The 22,636-nt window shown below is 45.0% G+C and overlaps 1 protein-coding gene across 2 annotated transcripts in view; it reads right to left on the reverse strand.

The window, feature by feature from the left end:
- The window catches only part of SNX1 (sorting nexin 1), a 732,138-nt gene that overhangs the window by 641,949 nt on the left and 67,553 nt on the right, over positions 1 to 22,636 (reverse strand). For both annotated transcript variants that reach the window (XM_085643997.1, XM_085643996.1), the window contains exon 2: positions 8,540 to 8,687. In XM_085643997.1, the coding sequence (XP_085500123.1) occupies positions 8,540 to 8,687 (148 nt within the window). The remainder of the gene's footprint in view (positions 1 to 8,539; positions 8,688 to 22,636) is intronic.

Genomic DNA, 22,636 nt, shown 5'->3' on the forward strand with positions numbered 1-22,636 from the left:
CCCGTGCTTATTTTCCAATCTCCCCACTGTGGGGTCTATCAGCGGGGACTTCGGGACTCCGCAGATCCACAGGGGGGGGTCATAATGGGCAGAATGGACAGATCGGCGTAAAACCCTGCCACCCAGACGAAAATGGATCGTTTCAACACCTCGGAGGTGGGTGCGACCGGGGGTGCTGCCGAACAGGAGCCTCGGCTCCCGCGGATTTGTCCACCATCTTACAAGCCATCCATGCTTCCCAAACCTCGGTGGAGGGCAAGATCGCAGAAGTGCGAGTGGACGTGACTCATCCGGCAGGACCTCCAAAACGCAACAGCCCAGATCAAGGAGACAGCAACTTAAGGGACAGGTGGCCCGTCTGCAGTCACACCCTTAAGAGTTGCATCGCCGGGCGGAGGATGCAGAAAACAGATCCCGACGCAACAATCTCCGCCTGGTGGTCTTCCCGGAGGGAGCAGAGCAAGACCGCACTGTGGACTTCCTGGAGAGGTGGCTAAGGTCGTGGGTACCTGAGGGCGCTCTCTCTCTCCATGGTTCGCGATAGAGCGGGCCCACAGGTCCCCGGCCCCCAAACCACCACCGGGTGCGCCTCTCTGTCCAGTCATAATACGGGTGCCTAATTTCAAGGATCGTGACGCCACCCTGTCTGAGGCCTGCAGACAACAGCGGCTGCACTATGAAAACTGCGCAATTATGATCTTCCCGGATTATACCCGCGAGGTCCAGGGTCAACGCCGCTCCATGGGTGAAGTCAAACAAAAGCTGACGGCACGCAACATCGAGCTCCTTTTCCCAGCACTCCAGCGCGTGGTGTTCGCTAACAAGACCTTGTTCTTTGACAACCCTATGGAGGCCTGGACCTGGGCAACGGAGGAGCACCCTCTGCGAGCTGATGACCGAACTCCAATCCTGGGGGGAGAGGAAGGTGGACCTGGCCATCTTACTCCTTTCGCTCCTCAACCTAACCACTTCCGCAGGCACCGCGGGCAGAGACGGGCCCGATCAGACTCCCCGCCGGGCCACTCACAACAGGCAATGCTGCTCTCCGAGGAGCCCTCAGCCGGGAGGCGTCCTAGCTCTTACGGCCACCTGGATGGCGGAAGTGCTTCGCCCCAGTCCTCTTTGCTCGATCTCCTAGACACGGACCTCTCACGTAGCCCAATGCTCCTGAAAGACCCTGCCTGAGCTAGTCTCTGCCTGCCAGGCTTGGCTCCGCAGCCGGAGACCATGTTCAAACTCAAAACATCTCTTTTCTTCCCGATGGACTTGTTTATACACATCCTGACATGAGATGGGGTCCTCCATGCTTTCCCATTCCCAAGCGTTTTAGTTTGGTTGTTTATTCATTGGTTTATTGTTGGGGCGACAGATGCTTCCATTCCTGAAGTGTAGGGTGGGGGAGGGGTGGGCTGTGGGGGTGGGACCGTTGTCCCCAGTTTCTTCTTTATTTTTGGTTTATTTTGTTCTTTAGTTTTGTTGCACCAGCACTCACAAGGCATCCTGATTTGCACCCAGTGGGACACGCAGATCTCCCTTCGGACACCTCGCAGGGCCCGATGACGTCCACCTTTGATATCGTGTCTCCCCCTCGGGACTCACTGTCACACCCGCCAACATGCCTGACACACCGTCACAAAACACTTCTCTGTGCATCATGTCCTGGAATGTTAATGGCCTCTTGGATCGTTTCAAACGCATGGCGGTCTTACGCTATGCACAACGCCTAGGAGTGGACATTTTACTCTTACAAGAAACACACCTGATGGGTAATCACTGCCCCTTTTTGATGCGATATGGATACGACATGTCTTTGCATTCCGGGTTTACTCGTGGCTCCCGAGGGGTGGCGATTCTGGTGAAACGCTCCCTTCCTTTCGTGACTGTGCAGACGATCCTCGATGCCCAGGGCACCTTCGTGGCCCTTAGTGGCACGCTAAATGGTAACCCCCCCCCCTCAACTTTGTGTCACTCTATTCTCCACCGTTTATGTTGACAGCGACCCTAGCCAAATCTGTCGACCTCGTGGCATCCCTACCCCTGGGTCCCACATTACTCGAGGGCGATTTTAATGCGGTCTCTACTCTGGACCTGGACACGACCGGTCCCCCTTCACCCAGTAGAATTGCACAGGCAAAACAGCTGACGGTTTGGGCTGAATACTTGGGGCTATGTGACACCTGGTGTGTATGGCACCCACACTCTAACCAGTTTAAACACACACCTCGGCGGCACACCACACACAGGCACGCATTGATGCCATCTTTGTTCCCTCGACGGACTACCTCCTGATTCAGGACATCTCCCTTCTTCCAAGAGGCATCTCCGATCATTCCCTGGTGATCTTCGCACGGGTCCCCCATGCCTTCGCCCAGCAAACATGGAGGCTCAATGCTTGGTTCCTTCAGGACAAGGAGTTTCGGAAGGTGGTGGGCGGGAACTCAAACACTACTTTCTTTCTAACGAAGGATCGGTCTCTTCCCTGGGCACCCTATGGGAGGCGGGCAAGGCTACGATTAGAGGGGTCGCCAAGAGCCAGATCAAGATCCAGCGACAGGCCCAATTGGAACAAATTACTACACAGGAGGCGCAGGCATTGTGCCTTGAACGCATCTCTGCCCGCTCCCCTGACGCCTCCGACACGAGACTTCTTACCCGGCTTCGCTCGGAGATCAAGCAGTTGTCGCTGGATGCAGCCAAACTTCTTTGGCGCTCCTCCGTGGCCAGAGTGTATGGCTGGGGCGACAAGAATGGATCACTCCTTCACCGCCTCGCCACATACCCTAGAGCGAACCGTATAATTCCCGAGATCGTGGCACAGGATGATTCGGTGTGCCGCTCTCCAGTGGACATGGCCTGTGCCTTCGCCACCTATTATCGTCACCTCTACGAGGCTAGACCTCCAACCCTTTCTCTTGCGGGGGTGGCCGTCTTCCATGTGTAGACCAGACTACTCAAGCCGATCTAGATCGCCCCATCACCCGCGAGGAGATTGGAGAGGCGATTGGCCTTATTTCTTCCAGCAAGACACCGGGTCCGGACGGCCTCCCTCAAGAAAACTACATGCACTATCGGGACACTCTCGTCCCCCACCTTGCGGAACTGTATCGGGAAGCTGTGGAAAGGAGCTCCTTCCCTCAGCAGACGGATATGGCCACCATAGTGGTTCTGCCTAAATCCTAACCGTCCTCGTCACGTTGTGGCGACTACCGCCCTATCTCGCTCATTAACACCAAGGTTAAATTGTTTGCCACAATTCTCGCCCAGCGGCTCAAACCCCACCAGTCCACGCTGATCCATCCCGACCAATGCGGGTTCATGCCCTCCTGTGGCACCCGGCACTGTCTCCGTAGACTGCAATCCGCCTAGGCCCACCATCATCTCCTTACCCCGTATCTGGCGATTCTCCTTGTAGACTTTGAGAAGGCCTTTGATTCAGTGAATTGGGGGTTTCTTGAAGATGTCCTGGGCGGGATGGGACTTCGTCCCCGCTTTCGGGCCATGGTCAAGGTTCTATACGCCCTCCCGCGAGCTTGTGTCCTAGTAAACTGGGTTCTGTCGGAACCCTTCACGATTCGCTGGGGAACGAGGCAGGATTGTCCTCTTCTTCCCCCCTGCTCTTCGCTTTGGTGATGAAGCCCTTGGTGTCCCTGATGCAGTCGTGCGAACACGTGCGGGGATGGGAGTGGCCCAATACCGAGCCAGATAAAATTGCTCTTTACGCAGACGACGTCCTCATCTACTTAGCAGATCCCACCCGGTCAGGTCCGCATTGTCTCCGCATTCTGCACTCCTTCAAACGGGCCTCTGGCCTCCGGTTGAACCCTGACAAATCGGTTCTGGTTCCCCTCCACCTATCCCGGGAATGCTTTGACTGGCAATTGATATACCTCTTTGACGTCAATCCTTTAAATATCTGGGAATTTCGTTGACCTTACTCCCTGAGTTGAGCTGGGCCCTCAACGTTCATCCCCTAGTGAAGAGAGCCAAGGCAGACCTCCAGAAGTGGCATTCGTTGTCCCTAAACCATATGGGGAGGGTGGCCCTTTTTAAAATGATGGTGCTTCCTCGCTTCCTTTAAGTCCTTAAAAAAAACACAATGTGTTTTCCTAAGGCCTGGTTCCGCGAGCTGGATAGTATAGTCAACAAGTTTCTGTGGGGGAAAGGTAGGTCCTAGCGCTAACTATCTGCAGGATCTCTTCGTTTGAGGGGGGGTCTAGGAATGACTCATCTTTATTCATATTATCTTGCCACGCGACTTCTCTCCATACACAACTGTTTTAACGGGGGATGGTCTGATCCGGCTTACAGACTCGAATTGGGCCTCACCAGGATCCAGTCCATGTTGTATGGGGCCCCTATTCCTTCTTGCCTACCAGAGGTGACGCGCTCTGTGTTAATGGCCTGGCGGGCTGCACTGCAGCACACCAAATGGACACACACACACACACTGACCCACTGCACACCCTTGTGGCACGGGACCTGGTTCATGGAAGTTAATGAGCTACAAGGCTTCAGGGCTTGGGACCTTATAGGCATTTCACAATTGGGTGATGTATAGGTGGGAGACCACATGCGTTCCTTCGAGGACCTTCAGAATAGATACTCCCTGCACCAATCCCAAAGGTATCTACAATCATTACACACCCTCCACACACACCTTACAACAGGTACACGGCTTCCTGAACACAGCCCGCCTGAAGCTCAGATAATGTTTGGAGACCTGGGGAAGGGTGGCATCTCCCGCATTTATCGTACACAGATCAACAATACCCCTACTTCCCAAGACAGACTGCGGGCCCAGTGGGAGGACTGGGTTGTCCCCTTGGAGGAGAAGGATTGGCGGGATGCCTTTATGGCCCTTAGAACAGTTACCGCATCTGCTAGGCTGCGCCTGGTGAAGCTCTATTATTTACACGCCGCATACCTCACTCCGGTGCGCCTCCATCGGGCAGGGTTTAGTCCGACCTCAGCCTGTACCAGGTTTGGTCACGACCCAACTGACTTCCTTCACATGGTATGGGCCTGTCCCCGCCTGGCGCGGTTCTGGAGAGAAATCGAGGAGGAGGTCACCGAAATCTTGGGTTGGGAGGTCCCCCACGACCCAAAACACACGATCCTGTGCATTACTGATCGGTTAGATGGATCTCGGAATAAGAAGGTGTATTTAACTACAGCTATGGCGGTTGCCAAAAGAGACATCGCGGCCCCCTGGAAACGCCCTGAGCCCCCGAGTGTCGGGCGATGGCGGACTAGGATGGATTGGTGTGCCACACAGGAGAAAGTCATGTATGAAGCACGTGGGTGCCCCAAGAAATACCGCAGAGTCTGGGGGAAATGGTTGGGAGGGGTGGTGTAGTCATAGGAGGGAATGTCCACTTTCAAGTCACTGTTTTTAATGATGTCTGTAAACTGGGTTGCGCAAATTCTATTATGTCATTCTGGATTGCCAAGATGTTGTGCTGAATGGCTGGTGTATTCTTTCTGTAAACCAATAAAAATGTGTTTATCAATATATGAAGACAGGCTGGCATCTTTTGAAGGATGGTGTGTAAGAGGCTATGAGCTTTCAGAAAGTGATTGAGGGGACAGGGAAGCACTCTGGAGTCCATCATAAAATCAGTTGCATATTTCTATGAAACAGTCAATGATTTTTGGATTCTGGAGATTCGTACAATTCTCCAAGAGGCTATTTGGTGTGTGTTGACGCCTAAAATGTTCAGAGAGAGGTTCTATAGTTGTGTGTTTGGCTCCAAGGGGTAATTCAGGAAACTGAGGGTCTTCACATGAGTGGCAGCTCTGTAGGATATTTAGAATCTGTCCAGTTACAACCCAGATGAAGACGCCAAATAAGGGATGATCAGACAGTATCCATTATTATAAGCATGTTCTACAGGTAGATAAACTGTGCTTCATCAGTTACAGCACAATCAACTTTACAACCGGTCTGTGCTTCGCAATAGTACGGCTTCCTAATGTATAATTTGCATCCACTTATGGAAATGTGCATAAACAGCACACCCTTTAATATAGCAGATAAGATGTTTTACTCACAATCACACAAGTACTATAGGCATATAAATTTCATCTCACATGTGCACTTCCCACACTTAATAACTTTTTTAGGTCTCGCCTGAGCCAGCGCTTTAGCGCTGCTCTGGCAAGAGTTTTAGTAAGCAGGATTTGGAAGTGCAAACTAATGGCTTTTGCAGGCCTCTAGCTACAGTGCATGTGCGCCGCCAGGCGTGCGCACCATTTGTCCACCTGCGTGATCACTTTCACGGCCGCTTTGATGTTCTCAGTGAGCCGCACGGCCACTGAGAACATCAAAGCGGCCGCGAAAGTGATCACCATATGCTCTGCTCGCATCTCCCTCCCCCCTTTTTGGAACACGGTTCGTGTGCGCTCGCTTTCGTGACTTGTTTTTTTTTGTTTTGTTTTTGTTTTGCATCTTTTATATAGCGCAAACTCGACCCGAAGGTATTGGAGTGCTGTACATGAGCACCGTATTTTACATTACATATATGGTAGTGCAGATTTGTCTGTTTGCTTCTGTTCGATTCTACCAGGGCATCTAAGCCTCAAAATTCCCCTCAAGTGTCTATAACCCTCATATTTTAGCTCACAGTGTGGATCGGTCCCACATCTCGTTGCCTTTGTCTACATCTTCACTTGTTGGCAGCAATTGCAGCTTTTGTTCTCCTCTGGCTGGCGCTGTGGTGTGGGGTGCTCCACTCACTTAATATCACCACGGCCATTGTATGGGGGTTCAGGCCTCTGGCATGTGTGGCCACAAAGCTCGGGTCTCACCTGCAGTTGTGTGTTGGCCTCCTCCCTTTGCAGTGCATGGAGGCACCATCTGCCGTGTTCTAAGGCCGGGGCTTTGCTGTGGCTGTCAGTGTATGTGTGTTGTTTATGCCGGGCTGTCTGTGTGCCCCATCCTTCTGCTGGCACAGAGACAGCTCTGTGCACAGCTCTCCAAGTCATCCTTACTGTACCTCTGTCTAGACACGCAGGTTGTGTACGAGGCGGAGCAAGCGCGGCCCTCCAGCTGCTTTTACTGTGTGTGTTTTTTTTAGACTTTGTATTATAATTGAATCTATATTTGTCAGCCCCTAAATCGCATTCCCTGCAGTGGAGGCAGAGCACCTCTTACTGCTGATTGGTAGATGTTGATGACTGATGAGAGTCTTACGTTTGATAATGTATCTCTTTACCCAGGCACCCCAGCAGGTCTCCACGGGCCGAGGGCATGTACACTCTCCAGCTTTACCTCTTTCATTGCCTTTCTGCTGCAATGTCAGCTGGCGCTCGCGCACAGAACGAATGTTGAGGCTGTGCGGGCGGAAGCAATGTTGACATTGTGCGCGCGCGGGTCGAATGTTGGCACTGCGCGCGGACATCTCATATATAACAGTTTGGTCTGTGACGGTTAAGGCAATTGCTCTCCTCAGCTGGCTCTCGCGACGTTTCCACTTTCTAGTTAATAAATACTTCTGCGCTACCTCATAGTCTCTCACTTCGCTCTTCAGTTTGCGACGTCATTTCTCTTCACAAACTCGTATCAGATGAATAAAGTAATTAACAATTCAGTTTACAGATTGTTAAGAACTCGTCAGAAAATCATCAACACGAAGAGGCAATAGGTCTCGCTTTTGGGACCTTATAAGTATTTAGTTATGCAGCACAATATCCTTGGTGCAACATCAACCCTTGCATGGCTAAACAGTTATAAGGTCCCAAGGGCGAGAACTATTGGCTATGCCAATGCTAAGAGGTTCCCGTTCGCTTAGCTAGGATTATACAGAGAATTAACCTTCCTATTTTGTGTGGAAGAAAGAGTAATTGCTACTTCAACACGGTTCTATATTTGTGAAATAGGACTTTCCCACTCCGCTTCTGGTGTGGAAAGGACACCCCACATGCCACTGTTCAAGTGAGCTCCATTTACTATGCACATGCTTCCCCATAAAACAAATCCTGGAACCGGGTCTGTTTAAAGGGATCATGTGCTGTGAGGTAGTTTGGTGGTAGCGTGGCCACATTTTTCAAAGAAACATACCGCCTGACCATTTGCTTACATTTCAAGATTTTGCAAAAGCTTAGAGATGATACTTGAATAGAACTTTACATAAAATCATCTGTAATAATTTCAAACATGGTCTTTCGGTTTTCTTTTTTTTTTGTTTTTCAACTTTAACATTCAGGAGTGCTATAGAACACGTCTTTAAAGAGCTTCATTCTTACTGTTAAGTAAATATGAAAAGAAAACCCTGTTAGGTGACTTTCCAAATTTTTGTACATGCCGTGACATTCAAATACTTGTTATGCAAGTAATAAACTTGCCAAGTGGCAACTTTATTTCATGGGGGAAGATTCACCAACATTTTAACCATGATTCTCGCCACTTGCCACACTGATTTACTTTTTCATGATGTACCATCTCAGTCTGGTGTTCAAAGATGCTGTACAATGCAGTCCCTCCCAGCTCAGCAGTTTCTCCCATTGTTTATAACAAAGACGTTTCAATTTATTCTCTTACGTGCAAACAGGTCCTGCTCCTCATCCTCAAAAAGCACGCCATTCTCCTGGGTGGTGGTGCCACCTCCACTGCTGTCAGCGTTGGCTCTGCTGATGGCGACTGGCTCTGGGGAATTGCTTGTTCGCTTCAAAGGCGGAGGAGGCTTGCTCTAAAAGAAACAGCAGTAAAAAAAAAAATATCAAGCATGACTCTGGACCCTAAATATTAGATAAAAATAAGCTTAAACTACAGACTCTTGTAAATAGCAAAGGACTTCCATGACGATAAAGAGGCATGTGGGTGCAGGTAGAGTGCTTTATGAAACCACTGGACCTCGTTACACACATTCAAGGGACTCATTTGATCCCTACTAATAAATGAACACTAAAAGGCGGCATACATTTAAAGTACAAACACTTAGATACATAAATTGTCTGTCCACATTTATTACAACACCAAGGAAAGCAAATTACCAAACATAAGACCATAAGTGGAAAATGGGATGTGCCTAAAAAAAATGTTTTTTTTAAAAAAATTAAAACCTACCTCTGGCCTCGTGAACAATAAGAAGTATAGGCAATTTCAATATAAAGCACTATATTAGAGTGACAGCTATAGAAGTCTGGCTATGGACTCCTGAACAGTCACCCCCACACTCCCAAAATACTTTCTAAATAAACAATGTAAAGGATCCTTTTATGCCAAATTTTTCAGTCTCCACTACCAGTGAATTGCAGTGTTTTTGTGTTTCTCTCTTTATAGTGTGTAGTGAAGACAGGGTTTTGCCTGCACACATTGCTATGTTAGCATAAGCGTTTTAGATGTTAACGCCATCTTGCCACTTAGCTACCTTTAGTGTCGTGTGCAAAAGCAGCAGTTATTATAAGTAAAACTGCTGCTTGCTTTTTCTTCAAATGAGAACGGTCTGTTTTTCACATCCCTAGACTTACACCGCGACCTTAGTCTGAACACTGTGCAGACACTGTCAAGGTCAAATTACAATGTATGCTGTTGAATTCAGGTTGATCGGCCCACGCTCGAGATACAACAAGCACACAGCTGCAAATATCTTAAAGTCGGGTGCCTTTAATATTGGATTGCATGCATAATGCTGGCACACTTGGAGAAAACCTTTCCAGACACAGAGCAGTGCTGATCCTGTGATGTGATTCACCTAAGCTGATCTTGGAGGTATGGGGTTCCCCATTCAAACCTAGAGACCTTCTATTATTATTATAAAACTAGCATATTAGCCAGGGGAGGGTGGTACACAAGGTATTATAGGACCCGTTTCCACTATCATTATAATATGATTTCCCCTTTTGTGTTTTATGGAATTGTAACAATGCGGATGGTTTTATTTCTAATCATTTGTTTGCTTATGTTAGCCAAAATACTGCATCTTAGAGCACGTAGTTAAAAATAAACATTTTTAAACTTTTCCGTGTCTCTGCTTACTCAAGTTGTGGACGGATATGAGAATAACAATGAAAAGGTTTTCTTGATTGCCACCATTCCTGAGAGTAACCTACGTCGCTTGTTCTGGGTTGTCTAATCATTGGTAGCTTCGCTGTAGTACAGAGAACGAATAAAATACTGATGCTAGTCGGATAGGGGTTCTAGGTACTGAGGTGAGTTTTTTGGTACACCACAATTCACTGAGGTCCTGGTTTCCTGCGCATAGTTCTGTGCATGAGCAGAATCCCCGCAACAAGTGCTTTGCTAGGTTTTGAAACCAGGCCAAACCACGGTGAGACCGAGAAGATGAAATCTCATTTCCAGCATATAAAATTAAAACTCCTCAACCCGAAGGGGCTGATTTAGAGTTTGGCGGAGAGGTTTTCCGTCATAACAGCTATAACAGCCTCTCTGCCAAACAGAAGGTGGACTTTAAGTTGGTCAGCGATGGAGACTACACCATCTCTGTCTAACTTTCAGAGGAGTTTGTCAGCGACAGTAAGTGACATCAGAGTTTTGGCAATTCAGGCATCTGTTCATTTTAGAGTGGGTAGTCAAATGATCAGTTTTCCATGACCATCACCGCCAGGAAAAACATGGTAGTAAGGGGCAGTGAAAACTGCAAAATTATACCAAACCATGGGAAAAGTCTCGCAGGGTGTAGGGGTCATTATTTCTTGTTTTTCAAAAACGAAATCAGTCTTTGGTGATCTGTTTTCACAAGTACAAAAACAAGTTAAAAGTTTAATGGATAGTATCGTCATATTGACAGAGCAGTCCGTCAAACTTTCAATACACTGGCAGGAAACGCTGCGAGAGAAGTTACTGCCAATGTTAAGACATGGCTACTGGGCCAGTGGATAGGACTAAATTTAGCAAACACAGCGCCCTCTGTAGGGAGGGAGTAAAGTACTCCATCATACCGATAAATTTACATCAAATCACCCAAGTATAAATCAGACCCCAAGTCTAATCCTAAAATTCTCCACCCACTTTGTCCTAGCACGATGGCAGAGCAAGGGCATACAAGGCTGTATTAAAATACGCATTGCCGTCCCTTGTCATAAGGTGACCATTTAATTATTAGCACTTCATAACCAGATAAGACACCATAGCACTTTCGGTGAACGGAGACGCATGCTATTCTGCCTATTTTATAACATAAATAAGAGTGCCACAAGATGAATATGGACTTTGATGATCAGCCACAGACAGATAAAAAACAGTCCACTTCAGGCACCTCTTTGACCAGTTATGTGGTCATATGATTAATTCATGCATGGAGGAACAGTCAGCATTCTCACTCCAGCCCAACTCATCTCAGAAACCTGAAAGGGATAAATCACCCATTATCAGTGTCCCCATAAGGTCCAAATTTGAAACACCTAAAAGAAAATGTGATTGTAACTCCTAAAACAAATCGCTTTAGAAAAAGAACCAGTACATCATTCAGTGAGGTCCATCAGGCCCAGCAACATGACACTTGTTTACTGACACCTTGCCCCCCCCTCCTATTATTTGAGAAAACTCTTACCCTTTTCATCAACTCCCTACAATATGCACCATCTATAAACATGCTTTTCTTAGCGATTCTCTACTGGATGTTTTACTAGCTCATACCTTTTCACTCAATCCTTTCAACAAATGTTCACTTTAACAAATTGTTAGCAGTTATCCTGTGTTGGTCTTATTCTTCTAGCTTTGTTTTAATCTACCTTTTGTACTTGATAAACAAAAGAAATGGCCAATCATTCCTGAATTAATATATTACATGAAATATGTCATCAAATCCAAGTACTGATACAACCACTCACTGCTATTAATAATGGTTTGCTGGACCTTATGTTTTTTCTCACTTTACAACTCATTGTACGGTAGCCTGCTAGCCAGTAGTAAAGTGCTTCTGCTCCCCATGTGCTTATGCTTGACCATACTAAGATGATGTTGCTTTTCATAATCCAGCCCCAAACACTGGACCTCTATCCCATTTGCTATATATCTTATTTCCCCTTCCATAAGCTCTAGTTCTTTGCCATTGTGTCAACACTGTTCAAATGCTTTCTGCCATTATGTTATCTTTCCATTACAGGACTAGAATTCCTTGATGAGGTCACTATTACATGCTTTATAAATGACTTTTTATTCATTGTTAAATCTTGGATCAGTGCACATGCCTTCAGACTGCATCCTGGTGCAATAGAAGTAATTTTTTCCACCTAGACTTCTTCCTCCTAGTGTAGTTTATCCTCCTGTGTTATCAAGTTTCTCATCAATTTTTCTATTATCTGAGCTTTCTGTATATTGTTACCTTTTCCTTACAAAATAAAAATCATTGTTGCTGCCTTGATCTCCAGCTTTCAATTACTTAAAATTAGCATACTATAGGGTGTAGATTCCTTCATTTTCACACATTGCATTTCTTACATATACAAATGTATCTTGACCAGAAACCTTCACTCCCTTCTAGATTGCTAATCTGCTTCTGTATCTGACCTTTTCAAAATGGTATCCTATCTAAACATATTCTGTTTTATTCCACATGTACTGTTCCTGGTGTTCTTTTATCCTTTTGCTCCTATGCACAAATAGTTTCTAACCATTTCATATCATCAGCTGTTACTCAACTATGCCTTTTCATATGCTTCTTCTAATTCTCGCTTTCTTCTTGGTTGCAGCCAAACTTTGCAATGATCGTACCGTTCCCAGTCAGGTCTTTTTTTCAAACTCTTGTTTGAGATTATATAATGGATGTTGGGAAAGATACCAAAACAGAAGGCATTACTCTTATTCTCACCGCAAATATTAAAGTTACGGAAAATATAAGTGACTGGTGAGCAGAAGCCCAACTGCTCAAGCACACACAATTGATATTTGAAATATGAATTAAAGAAATATCACAGACGTGGTCTTGGTCAACTCTAAAAATCACATTTGTAAGGCGTCAAAACCCAAAACTTTGAAAGGGAGAATATTCATATTGTACATTTGGTAATAAAATTTGAGATTAAGGAATAGCTAGCAAAAAGAGTGGGTTCTGTAACTCACTGGGAAGCAATGATAACAGATGAAAAAGTAGGTTTACGGACATGAATGCTTTCACTACAAAATGTGACAGGCTGAGGGAAACGAGTTAATTAGTAGCGATTAGGGTAGGACAACAGGCATATAGAGAACGGGATCAAGATCGGGAGTACAACATTTTGTAAAAATACAATTGCAAATTTGTTGGTAAACAAAATATAATTGCAGTAGCTTGCATCTAATCAGATTTGATGTCCATGGAAACAATCAAGCAATATTCTTAGGCTTTCAGCCAAAAGCCTGACAAACAGATGGGTATATCACACAAACATTCGAGGGTCAAACAGTACATTTGTAGAGTTAAACTACACTGAAAAGCCAACAGTTGTGGCTGTATTGTACCATCACGTGTGAACAAAGACATTCAATAATGTTTTATACGAGCACTACACACTTTACTGAATTAGATCATGCCATTTGGCTTTGCCAATCCTAGGGAAAAAGTAGCAAAAAATGATTGTTGTCTGTATAGAATGCACATAGGGAATAACTGAATTAGACAAATGGTTTGATTGTAATGATAGAGTATACTTTATAGAGTAAAACAGTTCTATTTGCATTACAGTGGTGGCACAATCTGGAAGGCAGAATGATACTCTCTCGCCTCTTGATACTGGCTGTTTGGTGTCGAAACTCTGTATGGTTGAATGAATGCGCACTTCAAGTGCATTTTAAAAAAAATATATTTTTTGTTTCTTTAACATTCAATGAGGCCAAAGGTATTTATCATTAATTCATCTTTGGAATTTGACAGAACAGTGTGAAAGCAATAATTTAAGTGTGTAATGTCTTGGAAACCCCCCAGAAATGTGCTTCAATCAATTGTTCTGGTTGATATTCTGGTCAACTTCCATGACTATTTTAGCTAATTGATAACTGGATATTCTCTCACTCTCCGCACCTTTGACACAGTGCAATTGGAACTGCGCTTTTATTATATAAACCGCCTCTGAGCCAAGTTCTACAGAGGAGCACTTCTGCTGGGATTATCCTGGAACGATGTGCATTGTGACGCAGCCCTGCTGACTCCAACGTTCATACTGCAAAGGACGATAGCCTGCTCTCACCCAGATTGGCTTCCAGATACATCATACACAGATATGGGGGTAGGGCAGTCCCAAGAGATCTGGCAGAAGGTACTCCTACTATGGTCTCGGTGGGGTCTGGGGAGAATTAGATAGGAGTACAAGTAAAAATATAATTATATAACCATAAGTCAAGTCTTTATAGAATTTCATGCATATCCATGAAAGGATGCCACGGTTATTAGCAAATCAAAAGTCAATTGACATCACCGGAGTCCCAAATTTAATTTGTTCGCCCATACTGAATTGGCACGAAGCCTGAAATCGCTGCCCAGATCATTGATTACAGCATTTGATGGCACACTTTTTGCCTCATCATGAAGCTTATGCTCAGGACAACAGGACTGAGAGCTTATGGTGGCAAGCCAATGATTAAGGCTACCACAGATATTTTTATATTGAAAAGTTACAATGAGGGTAGAAAGCGTGCCGCATTTAACATGAGAAGCAAATGTTAAATTCATGACATATGCTAACGAGTCTTTGTCACTATTGTGATGGATTTTATGGAGAATGAAAGAACCACTAAGTGTGGATCTTGAAACCTGCCCCATGTTCACTAAGTAGGTTTGTATTCAGGCAATTTCAAGTACATTCTACTGTACTCCTATGATGTAACTTTTTGATCTCACCAATAGATTACTTCCTAGGACTTCTGATAGGCACCATCATAAGAGGAAGGTTAAGATGGAGCATATCAAGGATCAGGTCTACAACCAGCTGAAGATGGCAGAGGAGCATTCCGGAAATAAACAGTCTATAATCCGTCACCAATCGTCATTAACTCTATACTGAATTGTTTAATTCACTCGTTTTACTTTGATTGTGGACTACCACAAGGCTGTATTGTATGTTATTTTTTGGTCTTTGCATAACCTGTAAAGCGCTCCGATACCTTCGAGTCTAGGAAGAACTATATAAAACTTAAATAATAATATAATTATTATTCAGTACCACAATACAACATTCCCATTACACTATAGCACACCACAACATGCCATTCTCATTCCACCTTATAACAGGCAACACCATAAAATTTCACATCCCACTTCTTCAAAACTAACACCACATAACAGGATAAGAAAATGCAAACATTCTTCACAACACTGAAGAAATCTTCACTCTGAGCATCTGACTCAAAAGTCACAAGAACTGGATATTGAAGAACTTCCTTTTACCTAACCCTCAATAAAAGTGCTCATTCTCTTCTTACTACTGCAAACATGATTTCACTTTTCAGACTCACTAAAATTAGTTTCTTTTTCTCTCGCACATATGAAAAGCTCATGACTTAACTCTAAACCAGACTATGACATTCAGACCAGAAATTAAACAGCTGCACAAATGTGTTCCTTTTCTTTCCTTGAGAAAATTAAATATCTTACCTAAAAGGACCACAAGAAAGTAACTGCTCATGCACTTGTCTCTAGAATGGACTGTAGGAATACAATCCTAATGGGGGTTTCAAAATCAGCTCTGGTGCTGCTGAAGTAGCACTCTGCACACCACCCACACTGGTTATCACTTCAAGAAGGTTTGACTACATCATCGCTATAATCCAAGAGCCAGAATTACATACTGGTGAGAATAGAATTAGAACTGTGTTCCCTTCTATACAAAAGAGATGCACCATAACAACCATCCTTCTCTGTCTGGACTGCTTCCCATCGCCTTAAAAGTCAAAGTTCACTACAATCAGATCATGGCTAGCCCAGAAGTGACCTTTAGGTAGAGCTTCAATGTAGGAAGCTGGCTCTGTATATACTATAACAAAGTGTGCACAGAGTCCAGGGAATCCCCAGAGGTATTGCAGAGGCTAAATTAGGTAAGTAATAACAGCTCTTTGTGGTAGTTTGGGCGAGCAGTTAAGCGTATCCAGAGTGTTTATTAAGCATTTACTGTATTCACTCAAAGACTGATGGCACACACTCAAACAGAATCCAGACCAATTGGGTAAGTATAAAAAACGTATACTTTACTTTGTTTCATTTTAAAACAAAGCAGGACTTATTACAGGCAAGTAAGATATACTTTCAAATGCAAGACTGCTGTGGTTGAATTAGCAATCAAAACAGGTTAGTAAATGCTTTAGAAGCAGTTTAAGTTGCATAGAAATTACTTTTCATTACCCAAAATACTTTTTAGTCAGTTTGAGTACTTGCGGTGGTATGCCACGATACCATACACTAGGATTGGTCATTTACAGGGAAGTATGACAATTGTTAAGTTAGAGCAGTTACTTTCTTTTCATACAAATAACAGTTCAACACTTAGAACATTTTTAGGGCCAAAAACTCTTAACATGGGTTCCTATGGGGAAAAAGCATTTTCGCTTTCTCAGGTAAGTACACGGCTTTAGAGTGGGAAGTAGGGGGTTAGGACGAAGGTCTAGATGGGAATTCATGTTGCACCACCAGTGCCACTGGAGTGGCCGGGTGCTGATTGCAGGGGCCCAATGTAAGCCAATGGGGCTAAGGGGCCTTCAGTTAGGGACAGCTGGCGAACAGGCCACTCAGAGGTGGGAGAAAAGCTCCTGGGATTAAGGCCAGCAGTGCAGGGGCCAACAGCCAGAACAGGAGCTGCACCACCAGCAGCACAGGGGAGGCCGGGTGCAGGGTGTAAAACGGACATCGGGGATCCTGTGCTTTTCAATGGAAACTACAGTTTTGCGACTTTTCTGCGGGCTCAGGCAGGTAGACTTCCTGAAAGCGACAACACCACGAGAGGTAAGTTGTGATCTTAGGGGACACCTGGACACCATAGGTTGGGCCACCTAAGGCCATGGGGCGTCGGGTGCAGGGGTGTCTTCAGGCATCAGGTTCTCTTCCCAGCTCCGGTCGCGGTCAGGGTGACCCTTCAGGTTGAGGCTGCAGGCGTCGTCTTCAGGCTCGAGGGAAGATGGGGATCACCAGATCCCCGGTCAGGATCGTTGGGGAGACCTCCTTGTGGTGTTGGGGCACTCCAACTCAGGCCGTGGGCGTCAGGTACAGAGTGGTGCAGAGTATAGAGTTGCCAGAATCAGGATTCTGTGGAGAGTCTTTGCTTGAGCAAATCTGGCGCTCACAGGAGAGTGTAATAGGGTTGCAGGGCAGGTCCTCTTGGCCATGGGGGTTGCTGGACTCGCTGGGGTTCTTGCTGTAGGCAGGTCTTAGACTGGAAGGTGGTAAGGCTGGGGCCAAAGCAGTTGGTGTCCTCTTCTTCCTTGGTCAGCACGGCTCTTCTGTCCTCCTTTCTTCCTCAGATCTGAGAAGAAAAAGTTGAGGCTCACCCCTAAATGCTAAATTAAGTGGTGTTCAGGTCGGGACTAATGGGTCCCTTTCTTGGGGTGGGTACAACCCCTATTATGCCACCCTCCAGTGGGAGGGGGCATGATCCTCTTCCTAATTGGCCGAGTCCCCACCATCTTCAAGATGGAGGGGACTGAGCTTCCTAGCTTGGTTTTACCGCCGATTCTCCTGCCCAAAGTGGGGGCCGGAACCGGTGAAAGCCAGTTGCTGGGGGAAGCAAAAGGCAGGGACAGTTTCCAAAGGTGGCAGGCCTTTGAAGCTTCCACTTTCGTGGACCCAGCCCATCCTGGGGGAAGGGGGCAGGACACCTCTGCCCAAGAGGGGCTTTCTTTCTGGACCCAGCGGTGGGGGCATTTTACCCAGGGGTCCAGAAAACGGTCTGGTGGTGGCAAATGGCGGCCAGCCATTCAGGAACCGCACCAAGGCTGGTCGATTTTCCTGGTGCATCTCTAAGATGAGTATCAGTGTGGTTTTAATGTGCAGAGAAGTTTGCTACCAAACTTCCCAGTTTTTAGTAAAGCCATTATGGAGCTATGGAGTTCATAATTATCAACTCTCAGACCATATACTCTTTATGGCTTTACTACACTTAAAATGTCTGAAAATGGGCTTAGACACTCTAGGGGTACCTTGCTCATGCCACTGTAGACTCGCCTTCGGGCCAGTATACCCGCTAGAGGGGTGACTTACGTAGGCCCTAGGCAGTGGGTTTCAGGCATGGCACACAGGGATGTGTGCCATGTCAACTCTTCACTTTTCGCTGCACCACAACACGCAGCCTAAGATGGCAGTGTGTGGGTGTTAAGGTACAGGGCATCGAAGGGTGGCACAATGGGTGCTGTCGCCCTTCGGGGCATTCCCTGGTCACAGTGCCCTCGGTACCAAAGGTACCTTTTACAAGAGGCTAACCTGTGGCCAGAGATGTGACAATTGTGGGTACAGTTTTGGGTAAGAACACAGGCCCTGGGAACCTGATTGGCAGGGACCCAGGGCTCATCACGTCAGGTTGCATCAGATGTTAGGAAAAATGTGTGGGGGAGTTACCATGCAAGAGGTACTTTCCCACACTCTACCATTGCCTGCATCATAAATTACCTTACGCTCCTAGCCTTCAAGGAGTATCTACAAAAAAAAAAATCTCTTCCTGAATAATTTGACTGCTCTCCTCTCAATATTCAACAATCATTGTGGTCTACTTGATTTTCTAAATATATTTTAATGCTATATACATTTTAACTACTCGCATGATGCTGTCAAATATGGCTCACACTTTCTATCATTCTTAAATTAAACCATATATTCCATGTTCTATTGTTAAAATCTGTATTCAGCTCTATGTAAAACTACATCAATACTTCAGGTGCAGGAGAGTTAACCAAGACTGATGAATAAATATTAATGAAAATATAGAACCTTAGAAACTGCACTCTCCGAATGTTAAAACAATTTTAAACCACAATCACCAAAGTCAGCTCGTTAGCCAGACAGGACCTGGTCAGCCTGGGATCAATATGGTTAAATCGGAGTAACAAATCAACTAGCAATTTGTACCCCTTAATGCACAGCTTCGACACAAGTGTTGAATCAGCTGATAGTATTTACATCTAACCTCTCAATCAAGATTGGCTGCTAAATTCCTAATCTCATTCAAACTGTTTACTGATGATCTAGAAAAATCTGTACATTTATACTTTGCCCAGATGTATTTGGGGTTTGGGCCTTTTTCAGGGATCTCATGTTCTTAGTACACATTTTTGGTACCTCTAGTTCATGAACTACTAAATCAACGGGGTGGAGGAGAGGTTATTAATTTGTAAACCAATCTCAATTGATAATACAGAATACCTTCCCATCTAATATCATGGCACCACTGCTCTTCACATAACAAGGCACAATGTGGCCACAACACAAACATAATATGCCACTTTTACACAGTAACACCCTTCAGTCTGTTATTCTTGAAGTCACGCATTGAAACATGTTGTAATCTCACATCCTGCCTTCCCAAGCCTATGTCAGCACCTCCTCGACTCCTTATTGCCTGTTGACCTCATTATCTAAACATTTGCCCATACCTCCGTCCAAAATTCAATAAGCTGTGCCTGGACATGTTACCTCTCACTTGTTCTCGTCTGTGCACTGAAAATTATCTCCTCCCTCTCCCTAGTAACATTGTCTCTAGGTAGGTGATACTTTACTCATCTATTCAAGTGCCTTACATACCAGCACATAGATACAGCAAACTAAGGGCTTGTAGAATACTGGCTGCTGAGAACAAAATTAGACAGAGAACAAAATTAGACAGAAGATAAGCTAAGTGTATATGCATGTCTGCTTGTATGTTTGAGACATAGCACTAGGGTCTGGCAGGTTGCTACTGCATCCAGCTATCCGGTCTCAGAAGTTCTGAATAGACATTAGCAAAAGGTCTGTGCCCTTTATTGTAGTCATGTTCCTGGTTAGGCTTAGACAACACCGCTAAAGCAAGACTCCTGGCAGCCTGTACCCAACTCTCTTCATGACTCTATAGGTAAATGCATATTGTAGTGAAAAATGTAGGAAGGACCACCTTCTCTTGCAGTCCTCGTAGGAAATGTTCTAACAGCATTGAGAGAGGGAATAAATTGTCACCCATGTAGAGATAGAAGCAATAAGCCAAATGTTCACCGACAACAGAGCGTTCCCTTGCTCAGAGAAATTATTCCATGCTTGCTGTAGGCATCCTAGCCATCTCTCACCTTTGGTAGAAGAACCCATTGTTGAGCTTGAGAAGGTCTTGCTTAGTGCAGACAGCAGAGCTGCCCCTCACGTATAACAGAACAGAACAGCAACCCCCAATTTGTTGCAGCCAGTAGTTCTCCATTGGATCCCCCTTAGGAGACCTTTTCCATGCTAAACCAATCTATCCATGGACATTTATGTTGCTGTCTGGCTGATAACCTATCAATCTACATGTCTGTTTACATCCATAAATAAATCTATCCCTTAGCACATACAATTGAGTCCATACACCTTAACACTGTAGTGCATCATATAGGTTAGGTAAATGGCCACAAGATCTGAACACCCTCCTATCAACACCTCCAAAGTCCCCCAGCCCCCACAAAGGATTTCAAGTGTAATTCATGACACTTGGACGTTTTATGTTTGAGGTTTCCAAGATCCATCCCTAACCTATGAAACAATATAGTAGAGACATCCCTCATCTTAAACTAACTACACCACCCACACTTATTTGGACCAGAGGAAGACTAAAAAGATCTTCCACCCGTCCACAGAGACTCGCCATTGGGTAAACCTATAGTCGCAGATAAGAGACTGCCTACCAAAAACAAAATACATACATATCAAGACACAGGATGGCAAACAATTTGATAATATAAATACCATGAAACTATTTGAAAAAGTACAAGCTTTTTAAAAGGAAGGACAGGATAACAAAATAGAAACATATGTATATTGACACAATATCAGGTAAATTACCACCTTAGTGCTGCCCTGATCAAACCACAACTACAAAGTGACTTGCATGCTTCAACTGCCTACACAATTAATTAAAACCCTTACTCTAGGATTACAAATTTCTCCATAGCAGCACCACAGCTTTCGCCATGCAATCAGAAACACACCCACAAAACCCCATCACCAACACGTAAGAAAATGCTGTTGGAAAATGTACCTAAATAAAATTAAAACCATTGGAGGCATGTTTGAATTAATATCAGCCACTCTTGTTTTTCTAAGGAATATGTAGTACAGCACAAGAATTACCAAGACCCCAAGTGGTCTAGCCAAAAGCGCAGATGTTGGCTCAGGAAGAGGTTCCAATAAGGTCTCCACTGTAATATAGCGTCAAAGACGACCTTAAAACACATCATCCTCACACAGGTTAGGTTTGCATGCAGCATTGGCACACCCTTTACCAAAACTCTAAAAATTCCACTAGGCACAACTTAAATCTTCCAGTAAGTAATCCATACACTTACACATATACTAAAAAAGCAATGCAATTGAACACCACAGCATAATTGAAAAATATATATGACTTTTTAATCGTATAACAATTTAAAATCCCTTCTTTAGAACACAACTACCAATTTATGGTTGGTCTATGGACAGCCCAAAAGACAATCCTCAATGACAAAACCCTAAACACAGACACCTACATCTAAATGAAAAGGTGATAATTAACTTTGCAAGATTTTTGTCGAGAAAAAGCCCTTTTTGTGATTTGGTGCAAATCTGGTCAGTGGTTTGGGAGTTATTATAGAAAGAAATATATAGATATCCAGGGACGCAGTGCCCGAGTGAGATCAACAGAACCAAGGGAAAAAGCCAAGCCCAAATCGCTGGCCGCATTTCGAAAGGAAAGTTGCAGCCTCAATTTTGTTTGCCGCGTGGCCCGGTGGAGGGAAAAATAAAGTATCAAAACACATAGGAGGTCAGGATACCGGTATCCTGAGACCATAGGACACCTGGAATGTTTGCCCAACATTTTTTTGGGACCTGAATCAAAGAACTTGCCCTTGGGAGATCTGCGGATCCAGAGACCAATGTGCAAAAAAACCTCACCCATTCACACACTAAATCCCTGGTGCGCATGGCCGAAGGCAGTGCGCAGCGTGGTGTTGGATGCATACGGGGGGGGCGCAGGGGGGAGATGGCCTAACAACCCCTGCCGTGCACAGCCTAAAGGATGCGCAAGCCATTGCTTGTAATAATATGTAGTACTTGTATACTACTTGACTTTTTTTTTTTTACTGAAATTAACTGGGAAAAAACCCAAAGGTTACGGGGACGTTATAGTTGGGTTCACATTTTACCCACAAAAAAACCATAGAAAAGCGGCAGTTCTAATTCTGCTTATCTGAAGAAACTATAACTTGCGCCGTAAAGTAACTTTAGGCCGAGAGCTATAGTCTCTTAACAGAAGCATAACTATAAGTATAACTATGACTTTTGAGTTTCTATGGTTTCGTGTGAGTAAAACGTGAACCTAACTAACGTCCCTGCAACCTTTGGTTTTCTCAGAGAATACATATAACAAGCTGGAGCGGTAAATAGACTAAAACAGAAGTCTGGCACGAATAGAGGAGTCCGTACCCTTTCTTTCCATCGGAGTTTGGACGGTGGGGAGCCGAAACATTATGGAGGGAAAACTGCACGGAATAAAATAATTAGCACTAATTTGTTTGGTCCATGTATGC

This window comes from Triturus cristatus, chromosome 3_1 (assembly GCF_964204655.1).
Source record: "Triturus cristatus chromosome 3_1, aTriCri1.1, whole genome shotgun sequence".
Lineage (NCBI taxonomy): Eukaryota > Metazoa > Chordata > Amphibia > Caudata > Salamandridae > Triturus > Triturus cristatus.